At 39.9% G+C, this 10,307-nt stretch overlaps 1 protein-coding gene across 1 annotated transcript; it reads left to right on the top strand.

Moving 5' to 3' along the window:
• Positions 1-807: 807 nt before the first annotated feature.
• Positions 808-9,964, top strand: LOC101166497 (acyl-coenzyme A thioesterase 5). The gene is made up of 3 exons (XM_020710653.3): positions 808-1,360; positions 2,164-2,351; positions 9,188-9,964. Exons 1-3 carry the CDS (start codon positions 874-876, stop codon positions 9,794-9,796), a joined length of 1,284 nt encoding a protein of 427 aa, XP_020566312.2. The 5' UTR covers positions 808-873; the 3' UTR covers positions 9,797-9,964.
• The last annotated feature ends 343 nt before the right edge of the window (positions 9,965-10,307 follow it).

Here is a 10,307-nt window from a genome sequence, read left to right as displayed (position 1 = left end):
CAGTTCAGATAGAGCGCACAAAATCCGGCTTTGACTTTGGTAGTTTATTCCCGCTTATTGGCAAATTCATTTGCATGTTAATCAAATATTTAGTTAGGAACTAAACATTTAGCTCCTAACTAAATATTTAGTTAAAGAGCTAAATAGTTAATTTGGATTTAAATATTTATTTAACAAATACATATTTAGTTACCAAGTGTTACATCCAGGCTCGGTGCTGGAAAAATAGAAACTCAGAAAAAAGAAACACCAAGCCTAAATGTTTGAGCTTGCTTACTAAATATTGAGTTAATAAATGTGGCCTTTATAAATATGTGAATTGAAAGGTAAAAATTGGCATTGCAAGAATAAAACCTTTTTTGTCTTCTCCCAAAACAGGCTAAATAACCAAAAACATAAATATTTGATTGTGTAACTTTACATACAGCACACCAAAGTTTACATTTTCTTTTTTAAATGAACTCTTTCTTCATGCTGATCTTGAATGGAAGCTTTGTCTGAGGGAGCAGGCCAGTGCCAGTGGGTGCTGTCTAACACAAACACACATGAGCGCGCACACACAGACACACAATCTGCGAACATCACATTGGAAAACTTAATGTTAAACAGAAATGGTACAATGACCCATTTTGTGAGGTTTTGTGAGAACCAGGTGAGGTTGTTGCTTTACTTATTTGTTCAAATATTTAACCAGTAACTGCCCAAATCCAGTAAGTTCTACTAAAGAAAACATCCAAATTCAGCAAAATCCTCCATGACACAGATCAATGAACAGGGAGGAATGTTTAATGAAAGGGATCATTTTTAGAGTTTAATATTTTCCTGAGAGGTCTGGTAAGACTGTCTCACTTTCCTTCCCTGACTGCCACATGAATGATCCAAATATGTTTTTCCTCAGACAAGATGAGCTCTCAAGTCAGACTGAGGCTGCTCCCAAGTGCCAGGTGTTTGTACGACAAACCTATTCAGGTAAAAGTGTCACATCTGAAATCCAGGCAGGTGGTCAGCATTAAAGCCAGCTCGACTGATGAAAGAGGAGTTCTGTTCAGCTCTTCAGCCACTTACAGGGCTGATGGAAATGGAGAGATTGACCTGGTCAGAGACGCCTCACTCAGCGGGAGCTACGTTGGAGTTGAACCGATGGGTCTACTGACGACGCTGAAACCCAACATTGTTAACAAACTTTTTGTTAAGGACAAAGCTTTAGAGCCACACATGGTGAAGTTCTCTGTGCACGATGAGGAGGAACAGGACCGGATGCTGGCAGAGGCGACCAATGAGAGGTATCTGATGGCAGACGGGGTCAGCCGAGTTTCTGTGGAAGAAGGGAACTTTCATGGAGCTCTGTTTACTCCCCCAGGTATGGATAGTTACATAACTGACATAACGTTCTGTTGGGTTAAAGGAAATCAGTAAAAGGCAATAAAAAATGTTGTTTTGGGGCTACACGGTGATACAGTGGTCAGCGCTCCTGCCTCACAGCAAGAAGGCCCTGGTTTAAATTCAGTTTGGGACGTTTCTGTGTGGAGTTTGCATGATCTTGTACATTTTTGGTTTCTCTCTGGATACTCCAGCTTCCTCCCACAGTCTAAAAGGATGCGTGTGTGTGTGTGTGTGTGTGTGTGGGAGTAATTGTGTTTCCCTGTGACAGACTGGCGACCTATCCAGTTTGTATCTCACCTTCAGCCAACAAAAGAAAATGGATAGATGCTTGTTCTTCAGACTGGTTTCTTGAACATGACAATGAGTTCACTGGACTCAAATGGACAAGTGGATCAGTGGTACCATGTACTCTGTTACCATGGAAGTCAATTTATCTGGACAGATAAACTGGAACTCCTGTTTGATAAAATAAATTGTTAAAACCCACAGTTTCTCTCGTGTGAGTCATCAAAACCTCTAAACAAAATTCTAAAGGACAATTAGTTGGTTGGCAAATAATTATTTTATGGGCACAACCCACAAGCTCAGCTCTCCTGCTGATGCCACACGGGCGTTATCCTTACTAACGTGGTTCCATTCAAAATGGGTGATAAACAGGCTTTCAAATTGTAAAACATGAAACTTGAAGATAGATGTATTAAAACAGTGTACATCTTTTCAAAATAAAGGCATAAAAAAAAATCACAACTATTTTCAAAGCACCTTTTCTTTTTCTTGTAGGAAAAGGTCCATTCCCTGCTGTGTTGGATCTGTGCACCATGATGTCAGAGAAAAGAGCAGCTCTGCTGGCCGATAAAGGATTTGTGGTTCTCACAGTTCCAGTCACTCATAAAAAAGCAGATAACTTGAAAATGATACACCTGGACCCTTTTGAGGAAGCAATTAATTTCTTGCTGCAACAACCAAAGGTAACAAATTTCATCTAATAATGACTCACATGTTGGAAAGTATTTCAAACCAATGAGGAACAGTGTGATCTTGGAAATATAGAGTTACATTAAAATATGAATGTTAGGTTGAGTGGAAGGATCCCAAAGCAGAGACTGAAGCTGAGGTTGACAATTTATTCCTCAGGAACAAAAACTAAATCAGACAGGATGCAGAATTCACGGAGGTGGACTGACAGACAGGACAAGTAGTAAGAGCTACTGAATAGTGGTGCAGGCTTTTAAAGACATGGTGATGAGGTTAGAATCAGGTGTGCAGTGTAAAAAGGCACCAGTTAAAAGGTCAGCCACACCCCCCTGCTCTACACTGATCATAACAATGAATGTCATTCATTTGACATTAAATGTGATTTCATTTGAGTCTGCAAACTACCTGATTGGGCAACGTGATCAAGTGATTGGATTGTGACAGCCTCACTTTGTGCCCTTAAACATAGTTTTAACATGAATTGAGTTTTCTCAGGACTACAGTTTTTCTCAAAACTTGGAATAACAAGACCTTCTATATGAAAAAAAAGAAAAGCTGCAAATTTGCTTTTAATAGATTTTTACAAATCAGAAACAACTTTGTTCCTTTTAATTATTTTCTTTTATAATCTGTTAAATAACTATGAAAAGTATAAACGTCATGTAGTGTGATTAATAGCTTTTTTTAGTTTGATTTTCCAATTTTTGGAGATTCCGGTTTTCCTTAACTTTTAAAAATAAAAGTTAGGGAAAACTGTTAGCTAAAAAAATTGGACGCAAACTTCAGGCATCCAAAGTTGGATTACTTTGCACTCCTCATATGTAACTGACTTAGTGAATGAAATGATTCAGAAAACTTGATTCCATTTGATAAGGGACTCATCTGAACAATTTTGTTTTCCATTACTATTTACTACTGAAAAGTGTTGCAAGACAGCGGAAATCTTGTTTTCTCAACTTTCAAATCTGCTGAAAATATGTTAATTAAACAGGTACAGGAGTGATGGTCAGGTAAGGCAAGTGAGACAGAGCCTCACCTGTCATAATCATGATTAAAATAGAAAAAGGTAAATTAAATAAATATTATTTTCCACTCATCTGTGCTAAATATACATTTTCAGTCAACTCAACATGTTTTCTACAGTTTGAGGTTAAAATCGCAGAATTTGAGTGTTCCACGATCACAGAAGGATCAGAAACTCCTGGTGATGCTCTGGGGCCTCATTTATAAACATTGCGTACGCACAAAAGAAGGCGTACGCCACTCTCTACGCAATAATTGAGATTTATAAAAAGCAAACTTGACGGGAAAATGTGCGGTCCTTCACGCAAGCTCTGACCCAGGCGTACGCACAAAAACGGGTGAAATGAGAAACGGCGACACCGTCGGCAGATGGAAGAAACACGTGAAAGTGAAAATGACAATCCTGCCTCTCAGAAATAACATGAAGACTTCACAAAGCAAGTCTGACAATTAACAGCTACACGAACACCCGTTTGATCGATCAGCAGTGAAACAAACAAAAAAATCAAACGAAAATTACAACAGAAAGTCAAATGAACACTTATTTGCAAAAAGAAAAGTGAAATATGTTCTGCAATATTGGCATATTGTGCAATTCATCCTCATAAATAATATAGTTAACAGAACAAAATAATGTACAAAACTGATATTCTCGGAGCAGATATAGGTGCGGGCGTGCGGACGGACGGAAAGACGTAATTGTCCACTGGGGAAAGTTGTTTTCATAGTAAAACATTTCTTCATAAGCTATGGAATTATGGTATTCATGCATATGCCTTTAGTTTGTTTTATTTTTGATAAAACAATGTATGGCGTATGTCTCACCATTCATAATGCAACAAGAAATTACATTTGCGCTGAACAATTTCCCATTTCCACGTGGATTATTACCGACATCTGTAGCTTGTCAGATGTAACTAAATGGAGGGAAATAAAATGCCCCATCACAATGCGTAATGACGCACAATGGCTGATCTTGCGCTCTTAGAAGATGTGGCAAATGGAAGAATTCGGAGTGAACGCATCTTTAGACAGCAAGAAGACTTGCTGGCAAACGAGGACGAGTGGCTTATGAGCCGGTTCAGACTTCCTCCAGCCGTCCTCTTGGACCTCTGCGGGCGTTACAGAGGAGCACTCGGAGGAACCACGCGTGTCACCCCCGGTGCATCTGGCGCTCCGGTGCCCCCCCCCCCCCTAGACGTTTTTTATGCCTCGACTTTGATGTCCAACCATTTTTTTTTTTATTTCGGCCACGGTCCGAGGTTGTGAGGCTACAGCATTTACGGCGTCTGCCGCCGTCTGCCGCTCACGTGCCTTTTTGGCATTAGTAATGCCCACACTGTGCCCTCCAAACAACATTTTTCTCCTCTTTTCCACCTCGCCAACGATAACTTCTACTTCACATTGAGTGAAGTTGCGTTTTTTTGATTTCCTCTCGGTGTGTGCCATGGTCTCGCAATAAATGAATATTCATTTGTGGGCGTTTCACGGACTATTTATGGGCAACTATGGGCGTGTCATGTAGCCGCAAAAAGCTGCGCTGCATTTAGAATTGGTTGTGATTTATTAAGGGAAAGATGCGTAGGATGTGCGTGCGCACGGTTTTATAAATCCAAATATTTCTGTGCGTACGCACGTCCTATGTTTCATCCGTACGCCACTTCTGACGCAAATCCTAGGCAAAGTTTTATAAATGAGGCCCCAGGAGCGCTGTGCCTCATGTCTGACGGCAGGGCTCAATGTTAACGGAGACGTGCGGTGGAAGCACTGCTGTTGGGCCGTATAAAAGGCTTTAGGTGAGGCATGCCTCACCAGCAGGGGGCAGACGTGAGCTGACAGCTGCTTTGTTGTTACAATGGTACCGTAGAAACAGACAGAGGACGTCTGAGAGAGGGAGAAACTCATAAACTAAAGGAAAATAAGGAAGACTTTTCCAACAGATCGTCTAGCTTTTTGTGGAGAAGGAACGGTGGACTGACTCAAAAAGTAAAGCCAAACATATTTTTCAATGGTTTTTTTTAAATAACATGGGAGTAAGTGGATACAAATGTGAGTAAAATCATTTAATTTATTTATATGATAATTTTTACAGACAATATTTGATAACACTGATTAAAGCACCAGAATTTGAAGTTGGAAAAATACCAGAAATAGTTACTGAGGGTCAAATGTGTGCTGAACACATCTGTATACTTTAATTTGTTTACAGTACATAAAAATAATTTATACACAAGAAGAGTGTTCTATCCATGCATATAAAATAGATATTTTCTGTTGGACAAATATGCTCTTGTGTGTATTTTATAAGCTGTTAGCTGCTGTTGGATAAATGGTGAAATATTCAGTTCTTTCTAGGGCTGTGACGATAACCGCATCACCGCACTTTTTTTTTTTTTTTTTTTTTACGTTTTGCATATGGTGCGTGTTTGGAACTATAACAAACACATTCATCTTTGCTGATAATTTCCTTTTTCTGCTAGTCCTGTGTTCAGACTTTCTTTCTTTCAGACTGTTGTCTCCTTTTCTCCCACCGCGCGTGCTCTCAGTGTCTGCCTTCGCGCTGCACGTGGCACGCGGCTCCGTTTACACAAACAGGCGCGCGCTTTCAGAAGCACACATCCTTATTCTACAACAGAAGTTTCCGTCTCGTGAGGAAATACGACAAATTTACTGCTTTCTAATTATTAATTCCCATTGTATTCATTTCCATTACAAGCTGCGTGCGTTCCTAAGTGCGCGACACGGCCGCCCACCGGAGGAATTTGTGTTGGGGGGTGGGGGGGGGTACCTGTCCTCCTTCAATCCGTAACACCAAACATGAACGCGCACTGTTAGATTTCCATGAAAATCACTACATGTTTTGTTTGGGAACTATTTTTTGCAGCGTAACGTTACGTTACGTGTCTGTATAAACAAAGGCGGAGCCTCCTGCCCCGCGTTCTTCATGGGTGTCAGGCTTCACGGCTACCGGAAAGGTGACAGCGTCTGCAGTCTGTTTATTACTGGGCAATAAATAATATTCTGAGAAGATGTCTGTACCAGAGAGCACTGGTGAAACTTGCGTGCAGCTCCAGAGCGGTCCGCTGCAGAAGAATCAACACGCACCCCCAACACACATGTGCGCACCTTCCTACTATAACTACACAAGACGCTCTGCGCTCACACACACAGTCAATCTACAACACCTATAGTTAGTTCACAAGTTAGATATGTAGTTGTTAGTTGTTGTCATTGTTAACAAAGAATAGTACGTTGTAACTGTTTATTTCCGATGCGGCCGCCGGGGGATTTTGTGGTTTTTTTTTTTTTGGGGGGGGGGGGGGGGGGGGGGGGGCTGCGGTTAACCGCGACACCGCGCCCCCTGGTGGTTCATCACCGCGGTGATGAAAAATTCGACACCGTCACAGCTCTAGTTCTTTCATTGTAAATCTGAACAGGGGTTGACATAGCCCAGAAATTTGCACTGGCCCACAGGGCCAGTAGTTTTTGAAAGTTACTGGCCCGACACAGCGCACAGCGAGACCCGCCGCTCCGCAGGTGCTTGCAACTTTAGGGGGGTCCGGGGGCATGCCCCCCCGGAAAATTTTAATATGGTGCAATTTGGTGCATTCTGGTGACATCTAGCACTTATTTATACACTTTTCAATGACTGAAAATAGAGCATATCAAACTTAAATCTTTTCTAGTCTGTTTCAGATGTTTTGAAGAGAGCGCTGCAGTGTAGTAGGTAACACTGGTTCAGAAGTTTTCATGCTGCTTCTAATCACTGCTATTTCACATTTGTTCCTAATCAATAGTTAAGAAGTTTTATTGACTTTTTTGCCCTGACTGCCTTAAGGTTCTGCTTTTTGTTACTGTTGCAAAGTTACATTTACTTTTTAGTTACTTTAGTTACCTAATTAAATTAAATAATTGAAAAATTAAATACAATTAAATTACTGAGATCATTCAGCTAACTAGAAATACTTACTGCTTACAGTGTTGCAAAGAAAAACAAAATTAAGTAGTTTGACCTTATACTCCATTTGAGTCTGAGATTCAGGTATTTTGAGTTGCCTTTGATTCTTTGACATTCAGCTTAAAGCTTAGTGCATACAGTTTCATCTTCAATGCATTCATTAAATATCTTGCTGTCCATAGTACTAATTCCACCCGTTACTCCATCTAACATATTCCTATCTATTCCTGCCATGTCTTCCACATCTCTGACATGCTTCAGTCTCTCTTCAGTGACGGTGTTGGATTTATGATCATCGCGGTGAAAAACCACCAGGGGGCGCGCGCTGATATGTGTCAGTTTAAATATATCTGCCTAAAATGTAATAATAACCCACTGGCTTGTTCCTTCGTTGTTGCTGTTTAACATTGTTTAGTATTGAATTGTTACATTCAATAAAGTTTGAAAAAAAATTGAGTGAGCGCGTGCCGCGTGGTGCTCGGCAGTGAAAGCCGCGCGCGCAGGCGGGAGAGGAGGAGAAGAGTGAGAAAAGGTTTCCCATAGAAACCCTTGAAGTCTGAACACAGGACTAGCAGAAAAAGTGAATTATAAAGACGAGGTAAATCTACATGTTTTCGCAAAATATACTTTATTGTAAAAGGTGAAAAATGTATTAATTGTTAGATATTTTAGTGGCCCGAGCAGACAAGTAAAAAATAAAGTCTTGTGGTCCGTACTGCTCGAAAAACAGGACCGGGCCAGCGGACAAATGGCTATGTCGAGCCCTGCTGAATCCAAAGGAGATAGTGCCTGACCAGCCATTAACCTCACCGCACGTCACTGAGGTACAGGTAGTTAAAGAAAACACTAGATCTAAAGCTCAAACATTGAATGGTTAAGTATTAAATGTTTCAGGTGCGGTTTTATTTTTGCGTAAAAGGAAATGGGAGGAAACAAACCCATATAATTCCAACCCTATTATGCTTTACTTTACATACAATATTCCAGATACAGTATCATTGACACGTAAAATGTCAAGTAAGATAGGTGAAGTGCTTATCATTAGACAAGATTATATAAAATTCAGCCTTATTTGACTTTTTAGGTGTAGCAGGCAATAACAATAAAATAAAATACAATAGTCACAAAAACTGGTATTTTCTCAATAAATATTTTGCTAAATCGGAATCTACCTGGTTAGCCACATTATTACAGCAGCAGTAGGAGTAAATAAAGTATGACTTGTTTGTTTTTCATTGGAGGTTCACATTTATCTTGGTGACTTTGTCTAAAGTTGAGTCAAAGCAACTGGACTTAAAATCTTCTTTTCATTTCATTACTCAGCAGAGTGCCTTCCAAGCACCCTCGATGACTTATCTGTTGTGTTGAACTCTCTGCAAAGTTTTCTTATTAAAGATAAAAGAGGTGCACATTAATAACAACACAGTTCCCTAGAAAGACTTCTTGTCAGTCCTCCTTCCAATTGCCTGCCTCTTGGCCCTCTTGGGTAGTGTTGTCATGTATCATTATGAGACTGTTTTCTTTTCCTTCATGCGTCGCATAATGAAGTGCACCTCACATATGAAAAAAGACTGTTTTTTCTCAGAAATTGTAATCTATGAGGTTAATTTAGTCTCAATAATCAGAAATGTACACAACTTTTTTCACAAATACACTCGCTCTGATTCACAACTGTAATCTTACGCAATATAAATTTGAAAATGCACACGTTTTGTTTTACCAATGCACACTAAATGTTTCACACATGCACAACAAGTGTTTCTCACAAATGTGCACGCTATTTCCACAATTTACATTAAATGTTAGCATCATTTTATTTATGTGTCTTATCTTCTACTGTGATTGCAGGTGGGCAGTAAACGGATTGGTATTGTTTCAAATTCAAAGTCAGCAGATGTTGCCCTTTCTCTCGCTGCTTTTGTCCCGGGTGTGGAGGCTGTGGTGTGGATCAGTGGCTGCTCAGCCAACACTGTATTACCTCTGTTCTATAAGAAAAAACAAATTCTCCCTGCTTTAATGTTTGACACCAAGAAACTAATTCCTACACAGTCAGGAGCTTTCATTGCAAAGTATGCCATGCATGACCCTCTAAAAGAAGAGAACAGAGCTACTTTAATCCCCATTGAACAAGCAAACACACATTTCCTTTTTGTGGCCTCAGAGGACGACCTTAATTGGGACAGCAACATTTACATGATGGAGATGATGGAGAGACTGAAGCGTCATGGGAAGAAAAACTTTGAGAGTGTGTGTTATCCAAGAGCTGGACACTTTCTGGAGCCCCCTTATGGACCGTACTGCCTCTCCAGTTTCCACATGTTTGGAAAAGTGGCACTCCTGTGGGGGGGGGAACCGAGGGCCCACGTGGCAGCTGAAGTTCACCTGTGGAAGAAGATCCAGGAGTTCTTAAGAAGTCATGTAATCTGTGATCTTGTGCAGAATAATGCCAAATTATAGATTCAAACGAAGTGTAAAATAATTATGACTTTCGACATTAAAGTCATTCTAATTTTCTTGATTACTGTAGCCACATCAATCTACATAGGTATTGTAAATCTACTCTTAGTTTCAAGAGTGCAAAAGGGGAAAAGTCCTTTTATTGAAATAAAAAAGAATGGAAAACCGCTTAAGACTCATCTTTTTAAGACATTTTTCCCTTTTTCTATTTCCAAGATTTCCAATAAAGTGTGGTCTTTTGAGTTAGTGGCTTATTGCACGTGGATTTCTTTTCAGACACAATAACTGCTAATGCCAACTTGAGTTTTTTTAATACAGAATGTGTAGTCAGGTGAAGAATAACTCATCAGACACAAGCAGCTCCAAAAGAATGTGCTTTTTTTATTTCCAGAGTATTTTAAAGAAAAGGGGAACAGCATTAATTATTGGTTCAATTTGGTTGTGAAGCAAAAAAGAAATGCAGGATAAAATAAACAAGAATAATCCTTCATAAGACAACAGCAACAGCCTT

Source organism: Oryzias latipes, chromosome 17, assembly GCF_053564925.1.
Source record: "Oryzias latipes strain Hd-rR chromosome 17, Olatipes_Hd-rR_3.1".
NCBI classification, from domain to species: domain Eukaryota; kingdom Metazoa; phylum Chordata; class Actinopteri; order Beloniformes; family Adrianichthyidae; genus Oryzias; species Oryzias latipes.
Note: the sequence above shows the minus strand (reverse complement) of the source record. Positions and strands in the feature narration are given on the sequence as shown.

Coding starts and splice junctions, on each gene's coding strand:
- LOC101166497 (XM_020710653.3), top strand. CDS start 874: ATGATCCAAATATGTTTTTCCTCAGACAAGATGAGCTCTCAAGTCAGA. Junction 1,361..2,163: donor AGCTCTGTTTACTCCCCCAG/GTATGGATAGTT, acceptor TTTTTCTTGTAG/GAAAAGGTCCATTCCCTGCT. Junction 2,352..9,187: donor TCTTGCTGCAACAACCAAAG/GTAACAAATTTC, acceptor CTGTGATTGCAG/GTGGGCAGTAAACGGATTGG.